This window comes from Capra hircus, chromosome 10 (assembly GCF_001704415.2).
Source record: "Capra hircus breed San Clemente chromosome 10, ASM170441v1, whole genome shotgun sequence".
In the NCBI taxonomy this organism is placed as follows: Eukaryota; Metazoa; Chordata; class Mammalia; order Artiodactyla; family Bovidae; genus Capra; species Capra hircus.
The window spans coordinates 23,736,595-23,750,309 of record NC_030817.1 but is presented as its reverse complement, the minus strand read 5'-3'; the positions used below and the strand labels follow the sequence as shown (position 1 = coordinate 23,750,309).

At 45.5% G+C, this 13,715-nt stretch overlaps 1 protein-coding gene across 3 annotated transcripts in view; it reads left to right on the top strand.

Moving 5' to 3' along the window:
* The window catches only part of PLEKHH1 (pleckstrin homology, MyTH4 and FERM domain containing H1), a 58,342-nt gene continuing 44,917 nt past the window's right edge, over positions 291 to 13,715 (top strand). For 2 of the 3 annotated variants that reach the window (XM_018054049.1, XM_018054047.1), the window contains exons 1-2: positions 805 to 1,055; positions 12,131 to 12,289. In XM_018054049.1, the coding sequence (XP_017909538.1) occupies positions 12,164 to 12,289 (126 nt within the window). In that variant the 5' untranslated portion in view covers positions 805 to 1,055; positions 12,131 to 12,163. Of the gene's footprint in view, positions 335 to 804; positions 1,056 to 12,130; positions 12,290 to 13,715 lie in introns of those variants that run through there. The other variant, XM_018054048.1, reaches the window with a different exon arrangement.

Genomic DNA, 13,715 nt, shown 5'->3' with positions numbered 1-13,715 from the left:
TGCCTCCGTTCAGAACTAGCCTGAGAGCCTGCCAGATTGGGGAAGAAAGCTGTTCTGAAACGTGGATCCGTCCCTGCAATATTCTCCGTATTCATCGTCTTTACCCCATATCCACCTAACTAAAAACTGAGTACTCCACCCCCCACACCCCGCAGGTAATTTAGGATTGTACTGGTGAGCGCAGGGGCTGCAAGGGTGCACGGAGAGCTGCCCGCGCAGGCGACGTCCTGTTTGCCTTTCCGGTTCCTCGGCCGGCCGGCTCCTTTAAAATAAATAATGCGTGCATGCATACATACAGACGTACGGACGCAAGCAAGTTACCCTCTAGGCTGCGGTGAGTTTTGTTTTTTCCTTCATATTACATATCAGAACTTTGGTCTCCCAATGGGACAGACTCTTTGAAATAAGGATTTCTGCTCCAAATATCCAGGCGTGACGGTTCCTGAAAGTCGTTCGACCAATACGGGAACCTCCTTTTGAGGGGGAACGGGGGAGGGTCTGGTCTTGCGCCCCATCCAGGGAGGGTCTCAGGCTGGTTGGGAGCTGAGGAGATGCAGGGGCGCCCCGGCTGCCCCAGGTGGCTGCTGATTCGGCCTCTGCAGAGAGCTCGGGGCCGGAGCTCGGGACACCTCTCGGCCCGCGGGACCCCGCCGCCGTCCCCGCCGCCCGAGGGACGAGCCCGGCGGTGCCGAGAGGTGGGAGGCTGGAGCCTGCTGAGGTCATTTCCTGTGCCTCTCCGCGAGCCGCCCCTGGAGCCCAGCCTGGCGCTCTGCCTTTAAGGAGCGGGCGGGGAGGGGGCGCGGCGGGGTAGTGAATGGGGCGCTGCGAGGTCGGCTCGGCTTTTGTGCAGCCAGCGGGCGGGCAAACCTCCCGGGCCAGCGCGGCCCGCCCCGCCCACGCCGACCCCTGCTGCCGGGGAGCGGAGACCCGGCGGCCGCGGCGGACTCCGGCGAGATCGACGCAAGGTCAGCGGCGGACGCGCGCCAGGGGCGCCCGTGTGCCAGGGGCGCCCGTGTGCCAGGTGCGCGGCGGGGACGCCCGGGATCTGGCTGGAGGTGAGCGGCCCCAGGGAGCCCCGCGGGCAGAGATGGGGGTGGGCGCGGGGGTGGGAGTGAGGGTTCGCTGGCCGGGGAGGGTGTTTGGTTAGACTGAGAGAGGATCCGCTGCCTCTGGCCCGAGGGCGATTCCGGAGCAGGTGCCTCCCTACCTGGAAGCAAGCTCCTAGCAGCCAGGAGCGCTAGGAACGGAGCGTCGGGCTCGGGGAACTGGCACCGCCAGGCGAGGAGTAGCCTTCCTGGAGAGGATCCGGAGTTTGGGACCGGCTCGATCCAGTTGCTCCCGGGAAGGGCCCTCGGAGCGAACCTGCAGGCTTTCCACCGAGTTGCCTGAGCTCTAGCAGGCTCTCAAGTCCTCCTGCTTTTTTCCCGGTCTCATCTCGGGTTATTGCTTCTGTGATTCCTGGGTGGTTCCCTTAGGGTCCCGGTGGATTAGGCTTGATTTTTGGAGGCAGGTCAGCCAAACAGAAGAGAAAACCAGTCGGGCGCCAAATGACAGCAGGAACTTTGCGTCCTAGGAGCCTTAGAGAGGAATCGGTCACCGGGGCGCAGGGGGTCTTAATGGAGGTGGCAGGCGCAATGAAGACCCTCATTTGGGAGTAGATCTGCTCTCTGTTGGATCTGTCCCTGGTGGTTTAGTCGCTCAGTCGTGTCCGACTCTTGAGACCCCGTGGACTGCAGCCTGCCAGGCTCCTCTGTCCATAGTATTTCCCAGGCAAGAATACTGGATTGGGTTGCCATTTCCTTCTCCGGAGGATCTTTACCCACCAGGGATGGAACCTAAGTGTTGCAGGAAGTCTCCTGCATCGCAGGCAGAGTCTTTACCAATTGAGCCACCAGGGAAGCTCTGGATCTGTTCCTTCCAAGAGACAAGAAAACTTTTACTATGAATACACCTCATGAAACTTCAGGACAAAGCTTTAGTTCTGGCTAACACTTCTGGCTAAAGATCACTTTAATATCAATTTCAGTGGAAAAGTTATTTGTTCCTTTCTTAAACTTTTTGGACTGTCTTCTATGCTGCAGACATTGTGTCTATGGTAACATCACTTAACTCTTTATAGAACACCACATCGAGGGTTTCTGCACATTACTATCCCGGTTTTATAAAGGAGGAAACTAGGACTCGGAAAAACAGTGACTTGCCCAAGGTCATATAACTGAAAAGTGGAGGAGGCAAGACTCAAACGGAAGCCTCTTAAACTGCATTTACATCGCTGTTCACCACCCTCCTTCTCCACAGGCTGCTGAGGGGTCCTGTTCAGAGCTGGGTTACTCATTGAAACTAGCAAGTGAGCTAAGAAAAAGAAGCCATCAGATATGGGAAGAAGTCACTCTGCTTGCAGAGGAATGCTCCATACTGTTCCCATCTTCTCTCTACGAGGCTGTGTGTGTGTGTATTGCTCAGTCGTGTCTGACTCTTTGGGACCCCATGGACTGCAGCTGGCAAGAATACTGGAGTGGGTTGCCAGTTCCTTCTCCAGGGGATCTGTCTGACCCAGGGATCACACCCAGATCTCCCACATTGCAGGCAGATTCTTTACCGCCTGAGCCACCAGGCAAGCCCCATGTGAGGCTGTGTAACTGCAGAACTCTGTGCTCCCTGTGGGTTGAAGAGTGCGTTCTACATGCTGGCGCTGAGGTGTCAGGATCCCCTTGCTACTGATCCAAGTGACTCCATAGCAGTCTGGCCACTGAGCCACCATCCCGTATTCTCTGACCAACCCTTCTGTCAAAAACGAATTAAAAACCGACCACCTCTGTGGGGAAATTGGTGCTTATTGCTGGCTGGAGTATCAGTTAGAATAGCCTCAGAGGAGGGCAGTTGGAACTCTTTGGCCATTGCAAAATATAAATCACTCAGCGGTACAGTTCCATTTCTGAGACTTTATCCTTGAGATAAACTGAGATGTGTATGAAATAATGTATATTCATTGAATATTCATTGTAGCACTGTTTTAGTGAAAGGTTTAAAACAATCCAAGTGGCTGCCAATTAGGGACTCAAATGAAATCCTGTAATAGCCACACAAGAGAATACAATATAGCTCTTAAAAAGCTTGAGGGAGGAATGGGGCAGTTATATATTATTATATATGTACATGGTTTCTCTGGTGGCTCAGTGGTAAAGGATCCGCCTGCAATGCAGGAGACTCAGGAGACATGGGTTTGATCCCTGAGTCAGGAAGATCCCCTGGAGGAGGAAATGGCAGCCCACTCCAGTACTTTCTGGGAAAATCCCATGGACAGAGGAACCTGGTGGGCTGCATTCCACGGGGCTGCAAAGAGTCAGACTGAGTGAGCATGCATGCATACACACACACACATATAAGAAGCTCTCTGAGTTATATTAAGTGCAGTGTGTATAGTGTGCCACCATTTGCTCGTGTGTATGTGTGTGCAACATACATATGGACACTTGTATATGCAGAGGACATCTCAGAAAGACTCAAATCCTCCTAACAGTGGTTGCCTCTGGGGAAAACTATGCCTGGAGTTCAGGCGTGGGAAGAAGCCTTACTTTGTACCATATACTCTTTTGCTTAGTATTCAAAAACAAAGAGGTAAATAATTTTTTTATTTGGCCACACTGCACAGCATGTGGGATCTTAGTTCTCTGACCAGAGATCGAACCCATGCCCCCTGCGTTGGAAACCCAGTCTTAACCATTGGACCATCAGGGAAGTCCTGAGATAAAAGAATTTTTTAAAATCTTCTGACTTGCTCTCTGATAATGGTGGTGAGCACATCTCCAAGTATGCCCAGGGCACTGTTGGTTTGCCTTTTGTTTGTTGATAGTAGCTGTTATTTATCGAGTACTTCCTGTGTGCCAGGCTTTTGTATTATAATACGTCCTTTGATTCTCAAAAAAATCCCAACGTAGTGTGGCCTATGAAATTGCCATTTTTGAAAGTCAAAAAATGGTTAAGTGTTGACAGTTTCACATGGTTCGACCTAATATTATTGTGCTCCTTTCAAATATTATTGCCTTCAATTTCAAATAGGTTCAGAGAAGTCAAGCAGATGGTTGAAGGTCACAGTTCGTTCTTAAGTCAGTATTCAAACCCAAGTCTGTTTGGTGCCAAACCTCAGGATCTTAAGTACTACACTCTGCCGTTTCTTTTTGTTGGTTTTTGTCTGAGGGATGCTATATTCCTGGATTTCTTAGCCCCTTTTGGGATGTATGTCCCTGAAGTCTGTAACATGCTCACCTTTTCCTGACTCTCCCACCGTTGTGAAATGGGATGCTCACTCAGCATGGAAAAGAGGTAAATGCATGTTGTTGGCTTGATCAGATAACAGTGGGAGATCAGATCGAGGGAGCTGTGCCCCTGTGTGCACTCACCCTCCCTCTGGCTTCATCCCCAGGAAAGGGGCTCTTCCTTGCCCAGAGCCGGGCAGGTAGTCAGCCTCATCTGCACAGCCCTTTCAGAAGCCCACTGCTGGTGAGTGGGAATCACAGAAGGTGCTCACGCTCAGGGAGTGAGCCACAGTGAGGTGACACAGGAGAGCCTAGTGGAGACTGCACCCAGAACGTAGTCCCTGTTACCTTCTGATGCCTCCTGCAGCGACTTTAGGCACTTGCCCTGATTGGCCGTCTTTGCAGGAAGGTTCCAGGATATTCAGACTGTAGACCTGAAACGTCACAAACCACAGGGTCTTTGTTCCTCTTTGTGTCTCCAACCTCACACATAGGAATCACCTAACAAAAGTTGGTTAAGTTAAATTTACTGTCAGCATTTTGTTCACTTCTGGTCCATATCCCTAAAGTTTCCAGAGCTATCCCCGGTCAAGTTTGTGTTTTCTCTGATACAGACTGAAGTCACCTAACAACTTCCTCTTGCCTTTTTTCACACCCTTCTACCCATGGCCCCTGCCCCTTGAGGCATGTCTCTGCTGACCTCTGTGGCCGTGTCAGTCCAGGGCGCTGGGAGCCTTAGGGAGTTCTAAAGCAGATGCCAAGGCTATGGCAACCATTTGACTCTTGCCTGCCAAGCCATTCAGCACGCTGGGCACGAGTGGGAATCGAGAACTAGCTTTCACAAGAGCGACTATGAGTTGGTGATCATTATAGCTGGCCAGAGGGCACATGGGGATTTATTGTACTGTTCTCCCTACTTGTGTGTGTTTGAAGCTTTCCAGGATAAAACATGAAACAAACAATTGAGCTGGGGTTTGTCCCTAGCTTACATCCCTTCTGTCATTTCCCCATCTAACGCAGCACATTAATGCTATATCTTCATTAGGCTAGCCTGGTAGCATAAGACTCCACTGCCACTATGGAAGCGTCTTCATGGAAAGAGGACAGTTCTAGATGTTGGGAGATCAGGATTCTTAGTCAACTCTGATACTACTTGCCTCTGTGTCCCTGAGCAAGTCATCGATGGGAGGAGTTTGCTCACCTGTTCAGTGTGAATTATATCACTTGTCCTCCATCTCGGGGATATTGAGAGGGTAATGAGAGAAATAACACCTGACAAAGCAATGCTTTGAAAAGTTAAGGACCATTCTGCAAGTTCATTCCTGCTTATCCTTGCACATCTTTATGGGCGGTTCAAATGCAAGGTGACTTAGCAGTTGAGGTTCAACTTACTGGCATCTCCCCCTAACATCCTGTATACTAAAGCTGCAGCTCCAGCCACCTGCCTCTGTTGAAAGAGCCTCTGGGTCTTGGTTTCACAGCAGGCACCTTGCTCCAGATCCATTTAGAAACCTCTTAGTTCCACTCACACGCTGAGACAAGCCTAACAAGAGTGCCAGCTCCTTCACCAGCATACCCAAGGCAGGGAGAAAATTAAGCTGAGCGCTTCTAAAAACCATGATGTCATGAAGATGCTGGACTGGGGAAAGAACTCCTTCCAGACTAGGTATAATCTCAGGTATCACCGTGGTATTTTATTTCCAAAGTCCCTCGAGATTTTGATGATTTGGGTTTCTGCCCTCCAAAAGAATCTAAGCTGCAGCTTTGGCAATCAGTAAGAGGGAATTCACACTCACCAAACTTTTTTTAAACAACACAAAAGAATTGAGTTTCTGCTGCCCTTTGGTTTTACTTGGGTGCTTTTACTGCTAATTCTTAGCCCTGGGCTAGGTTGCAAGACTCCAAGGTCCTAGCTTCGGGTCTGCCACTTTTTGTACTTAGGCAGGGAAAGTGAAATCCCCTTTAAAGGACAAAGAAAACTAAACATGAAGCCTCCGGGCCTTCTATTCAGGCCCCACAAGGTTCTGTTGTGTCTCTTCAGCTGTGATCTTAGCTCAGAGAAGGTCATGTTTTGTTTTTGTCTTTTGTCTTCCTGCCCGTTCCAGTTGGTCCCAGTCTTTTGAGGTGGAGATTGCTGGGAGGTCACAATGTCGAATTGTTTGGGATGACAGTTCTGGGAGCTCAGGACTGAGATCATGTGTCCAGCGTTCTGAGCTGCCCAGAACCGAAAGGCTCCATCACCTGACCTGTCAGTGGTTTCATTGTTGCGCCTTTCTCTACAGGTCTACTGACCCTGTTTTTTAAACAAAAAGGGCACATGACTAATAGCCTCCATGCTTATGGAGGATGAAGGGTCAGAATATTTGAGACCAGGGTGCCCTGGGAAGTCTAGGGTTTGGGTTCACCTTTGCACTGAGGATCTTGAGAGAGCCTATAAAATGTTTCATTCTTAATAGTCTGCTCCACTCTTTTTTAAAAAACAGTGAACGTTTTTATTAATTTTTTAAAATACTTACTTATTTTTATTTATTTGGCTGTGCCAGGGCTTAGTTTCAGCATGCAGGATCTTTGGCTGTGGCATGTGGGATCTAGTTCCCTGACCAGGGCTGGAATCCGAGCCCCCTGCATTAGGAACCTGGAGTCTTAACTACTGACCACCAGGGAAGTCTTCTCCATTCCACTCTTTGTGAAATCAATTCTTGCAGTTTTTGGATGGGTAAGGAGCTCAGTGGCTAAGAGTAGGCACTTTAGAATGAGAATCTCAGCCCTACTGCTTACCGGCCATAGACTCTGCTCCTCAGAGTCCTCACCTGAGAGTGTGGACTAATTCCCACTCCTTGTCTCATGGGTTCTCATGACAATCAAAGAGGCCACATGTGCCTTGTATACAGTAAGGACTCAGTAGGTAATAGCTGTTTGTGGTGTATAATGGGAGAAAGATATTGTAGAGGTCACATGTCAGGTAGGAGGCAATATTGGGGTGAACCTACCAAGGAGAGGCTCACTGGTGCCCCAGGGTAATATTTAGTGACATACAGGAGGTGGCTGGGTTTTCTGAGACCATGTGTCTCCTGAAGAAGGGAAAAGAGATTTTTTAAAAATGACAAATTTTTTCATCTCTCTTTTTTTATTGAAATATAGTTGATTTACAATGTTGTGCTAATTTCTGCTGTACAGCAAAGTAACTCAGTTATACACATATATACATTCTTTATTTATTTATTTATTTTTAAAATTTATTTATTTTAATTGGAAGCTAATTACTTTACAATATTGTAGTGGTTTCTGCCATACATGGACATGAATCACATGGGTGTACATTTGTTCCCCATCCTGAACTCCCCTCCCACACCCCTCCCCATCCCATCCCTCAGGGTCATCCCAGTGCACCAGCCCTGAGCACCCTGTCTCATGCATCAAACCTGGACTGGCGATCTATTTCACATATGACAATATACATGATTCGATGCTATTCTCTCAAATCATCCCACCCTCGCCTTCTCCCACAGAGTCCAAAAGTCAGTTCTTTACATCTGTGTCTCTTTTGCTGTTTTGCATATAGGGTTGTCATTACCATCTTTCTAAATTCCGTATATATGTGTTAATATACTATATTGGTGTTTCTCTTTCTGACTTACTTCACTCTGTATAATAGGCTCCAGTTTCATCCACCTCATTAGAACTGATTCAAATGCATTCTTTTTGATATCTGAATAATATTCCATTGTGTTTTTGTACCACAGCTTTCATGTCCATTCGTCTGCTGATGGACATCTAAGTTGCTTATATGTCCTGGCTATTGTAAACAGTTCTGCAGTGAACATTGGGGTACACGTGTCTCTTTCAATTCTGGTTTCCTCAGTGTGTATGCCCAGCAGTGGGATTGCTGGGTCGTATGGGAGTTCTATTTCCAATTTTTTAAGGAATCTCCACACTGTTCTCCATAGTGGCTGTACTAGTTTGCATTCCCACCAACAGTGTAATAGGGTCTATTTCCTCTCCAGCATTTATTGTTTGTAGACTTTTTGATAGCAGCCATTCTGACCAGTGTGAGATGGTACCTCATTGTGGTTTTGATTTGTATTTCTCTGATAATGAGTGATGTTGAGCATCTTTTCATGCGTTTGTTAGCCATCTGTATGTCTTTGGAGAAATGTCTGTTTAGTTTTTTGGTCCATTTTTTGATTGGGTCATTCATTTTTCTGGAATTGAGCTGCAGGAGCTGCTTGTATATTTTTGAGATTAATTCTTTGTTAGTTGCTTCATTTGCTATTATTTTCTCCCATTCAGAAGGCTGTCTTTTCACCTGCTTATAGTTTCCTTCATTATGCAAAGGCTTTTAGGTTTGATTAGATCCCATTTGTTTATTTTTGCTTTTATTTCCATTTCTCTGGGAGGTGGGTCATAGAGGATCCTGCTGTGATTTATGTCAGAGAGTGTTTTGCCTATGTTTTCCTCTAGGAGTTTTATAGTTTCTGGTCTTAGATTTAGATCTTTAATCCATTTTGACTTTATTTTTGTGTATGGTATTAGAAAGTGTTCTAGTTTCATTTATTTACAAGTGGTTGACCAGTTTTCCCAGCACCACTTGTTAAAGAGATTGTCTTTTCTCCACTGTATATTCTTGCCTCCTTTGTCAAAAGATAAGGTGTCCATAGGTGCATGGATTTATCTCTGGGCTTTCTATTTTGTTGCATTGATCTATATTTCTGTCTTTGTGCCAGTACCATACTGTCTTGATGACTGTAGCTTTGTAGTATAGTCTGAAGTCAGGCAGGTTGATTCCTCCAGTTCCATTCTTCTTTCCCAAGATTGCTTTGGCTATTCAAGGTGTTTTTGTATTTCCATACAAATTGTGAAATTATTTGTTCTAGTTCTCTGGAAAATACTATTGGTAATTTGATAGAGATTGCATTGATCTATATAGATTGCTTTGGGTAGTATACTCATTTTCACTATATCAATTCTTCGGATCCATGAACATGGTATATTTCTCCATCTATTTGTGTCATCTTTGATTTCTTTCATCAGTGTTTTATAGTTTCTATATATAGGTCTTTTGTTTCCTTGGGTACATTTATTCCTAAGTATTTTATTCTTTTCATTGCAATGGTGAATGGAATTGTTTCCTTAATTTCTCTTTCTGTTTGCTCATTGTTAGTGTATAGGAATGCAAGGGATTTCTGTGTGTTAATTTTATATCCTGCAACTTTACTATATTCATTGATTAGCTCTAGTAATTTTCCAGTGGAGTCTTTAGGGTTTTCTATGTAGAGGATCTTGTCACCTGCAACAGTGAGAGTTTTACTTCTTCTTTTCCAATCTGGATTCCTTTTATTTCTTTTTCTTCTCTGATTGCTGTGGCTAAAATTCCCAAAACTATGTTGAATAGTAGTGGTGAGAGTGGGCACCCTTGTCTTGTTCCTGACTTTAGGGGAAATGCTTTCAGTTTTTCACCATTGAGGATAATGTTTGCTGTGGGTTTATCATATATGGCTTTTATTATGTTGAAGTATGTTCCTTCTATGCCTGCTTTCTGGAGGGTTTTATCATAAATGGATGTTGAATTTTGTCAAACTCTTTCTCTGCATCTGTTGAAATAACCATATGGTTTTTATCTTTCAGTTTGTTAATGTGTATGCATTCTTTTTTAATGTTCTTTTCCATTATGTTTTAATCCTAGGAGATTGGATATAGTTCTCGCTGCTATAGGACCTTGTTGTTTATCCATTCTAAATGTAATAGTTCTCATCTGCTTATCCCAAACTCCAAGTCGATCTCTCCCCCGCCTGTTGACAACCACAAGTCTGTTCTCTAAAGACAAATTTTTATTATGGGAAATTCCAGGCATATATTCAAGTAGAGAGACCAGTAAACCCATCACCCAGTTTCAGAAATTATCAGTGTTTTGACAAGTCTTAATGCATATATCGTCTCTCTCACCTCCTATATACCAGCTTCTCACCTCCTATGGTGAAGTGTTTTAAAGCAAACCCCAAGCATTACATCGTTTCACCTGTAAGCCATATTTATCTCTAAAAGATGATATTAAAATATATTATCAACCTAAGACTCATGCTTCTACTGCAGAGGGCACAAGTTCAATCCCTGGTCAGGGAACTAAGATCCCACATGCTACATAGCACAGTCCCTGCCCCCAGTTTTTTAATGAAAAATAATTTTTAAAAATGTATCAACCTAGAAAATTAACAATCATTCTTTAAAATCACCTGATAGTAGGGAGACCATATGTCATGGTTTGGGACAGACCAAATTTATGCTTATTGTCAAGCATAATTATTAAAAGCACCCTGCTGCTGCTGCTGCTGCTAAGTCGCTTTAGTTGTGTCCGACTCTGTGCGACCCCATAGATGGCAGCCCACCAGGCTCCCCCGTCCCTGGGATTCTCCAGGCAAGAACACTGGAGTGGGTTGCCATTTCTTTCTCCAGTGCATGAAAGGGAAAAGTGAAAGTGAAGTCGCTCAGTCATGTCCGACTCTTAGCGACCCCATGGACTTCAGCCTACCAGGCTCTTCCGTCCATGGGATTTTCCAGGCAAGAGTACTGGAGTGGAAAGCACCCTAGAAAGGGGATTTAAAAAGTCCTGGTGATGGATGTGTCTTCCAGCCCTTCTCTGCTCTGTGCCCCCTCTGCACCTATATCTTCCTTCTCATGTACATATACACATTCTTCTTCGTTTTCTCATCCCTGACCCAGGTTTGTTTCTCTAAAATACCTCCAGGAGACATCTGGGTAAATTCCTCTGGCTGGGGATATTATAGGTGTCTACTTGGCTTGTTCTGAATCTGTCTGGAGTGTTTTCTAAAGATTTGTGGTTTCCTCCAGTGTGTGTGTGTGCGTGCTTAGTCACTCAGTTGTGTCCAACTCTTTGCGACCCTATGGATCGTATCTACTAGGCTCCTCTGTCCATGGGATTTTCCATGGCAAGAATACTGGAATGGGTTGCCATTTCCTCCTTCAGGGGATCTTCCCAACCCAGGTATCGAACCCGTGTCTCCTGTGTCTCCTGCATTGGCAGGCGGGTTCTTTACAGCTGAGCTACCTGGGAAGCCCACGATTTCCTCCAGGGGCTATGGCAAAATATCTACCAATTTTCTGGTTTGCATTTTATAACTTAAAGGAAAGTGAGAATCTGTTCCCAAACAGGATGATTTGATGACAACATATGAAATCCCAACTGAGTAGAAACTTGTCAAGGAAATTTGAAACATTACATTTTCGTTCCATTTTTTTTTCCCATCTGAAATCTTTATAGTTGTAAAAAAAAAATCAGTACCCAGCTGGGAATCAGTTCTGTCTCCAGTTAGCCTTGTGATCATGGATGAGTTTGCTACCCAGTTTAAGCTTTCCCTCAACAGCTTCCCCCTAGCACAGTCCACTCCATTTCTCTGCTTCCTTTTATTTGCATATCGATTAGTAATTGTGACTACATTGTAATTTTGCAATTAGACTTTTCCACAGAGTGGTTTGAAAAGACACGGGGACCTCTTTCATTTCCCTTTGCATCTCCAATGTCTAGAACAGTGTCTGGCACTGAATGTTTATAATGAACACATTTTTGTTAAATGGATAATTGAATGAAAAACCCGTGAGCCCTGCTTTTCACTTCTGTAACAGTGAGACGAGGTTCTCCTTGCGGTTTCTCAGCTTGTGTGATTTTCTGAGGCTGCACAGCTGCCTTATGATGAAACAGGACCAGCTGAGCTCAGAACTTGCCCGTGGGACAGAGGGAGAGCCAGGCTAACTTACCTTCCCTGCCCTGTTTCCTCTGCTTTCCGTCGGTCTCCTCCTTTCCCCACCGAACTCCTCCTCACACACTTATCTTTTCCCCCTCTCTATATGCTGGTCCTCAGGGCTCCCTGGAATCTCCACAAGTTGCTCCCATCATGGCAGAACTCACGGTGGAGACGCGGACCAGTGTGGACTGGCAGAAGCGCTGCCTGGCCCTAGAAACCCAGCTTTTCCGGTTCCGACTGCAGGCCAGCAAGATCAGAGAGCTGCTGGCCGACAAGGTGAGTCCTGGGGAGCAGGTAGTCTCCAAGGTCCCTGAAGAAATCACTGTCACAGAGGAGAGTAGGGGAAGGCCAACTTTCTTTTCATTTTTTGTTTTTTAGAGTTTTGATTGATTGGTTGATTGATTATAATATATTTGACATATTGTGTAATTCAAGATGTACAACATGTTAATTTGATCCATTTATATATTATAATATGATCACCATTTCAGCAATAATTAGCTTGTCTATCATATTACATAATTATCATTTCCTTTTAGTGGTTGGAATAATTACATTCTAGTCTCAGCAAGTTTGATGACGATTGCACAATGAAAAGTGAAAGTGTTAGTCACTCAGTCATGTCCAACTCTTTGAGACCCCATGGACTGTAGCCCTCCAGGCTCCTCTGTCCATGGAATTTTCCAGGCAAGAATACTGGAGTGGGTTGCCATTCCCTTCTCCAGGGGATCTTCCCAACCCAGGGACCGATCCCAGGTCTCCTGCATTGCAGGTGGATTCTTTACCATTTGAGCCCCCAGGGAAGCCCTAGGGTGCAATATTGTTGTCTATATTCATTATACTGTGCATTTGATCTCTAGGGCTTATTTAGTATCTGTTGCAGTAAGGTGAACTTTTAAAAAAAATTTATTTCTAATTGGAGAATAATTGCTTTACAATATTGTGTTGGTTTCTGCCATACATCAACATGAATCAACCATAGGTATACATATGTCCCTCCCTCTTGAAAGGGCTTCTCCAATAGCTCAATTGGTAAAGAATTTGCCTGCAATGCAGGAGACCCTGGTTAAATTACAGTCGGGAAGATCCACTGGAGAAAGGATAGGCTACTCACTGAAGTACTCTTGGGCTTCCCTTTTGGCTCAGCTGGTAAAGAATCTGCCTGCAATGCAGGAGACCTGGGTTTGATCCCTGGGTTGGAAAGATCCCCTGGAGAAGGGAAAGGCCACCCTCTCCAGTATCCTAGCCTGGAGAATTCCATGGACTACAGTCCATGGAGTCCCAAAGAGTGAACACGACTGAGTGACTTTCACTTTCCCTCTTGAACCTCCCTCCCACTTTCCACCCCATCCCACGAAGGCAGCTCTCCAAAATACGAAGGCAGCTCATGCAGCTCAATACCAGAAAAACAACCCAATCAAAAAGTGGGCAGAAGACCTAAACAGACATTTCTCCAAAGAAGACATACAGACAGCTAATAAACACATGAAAAGATGCTCAAATTGCTCTTTATTAGAGAAATGCAAATCAAAACTACTAATACAAGGAAGGTGAGCTTTTAATAAGGTGCTCCCCACACTCATAAAATAAAACCCAGGTAGGTTTGTTTGTTTGTTTTTTAAAGATCAAAATCTAAGCAGTGTACTAATCTGTCATCTGGCATTCTTTCCCACTCTGCTTCTCCCTGTAACACGCCAAAGAA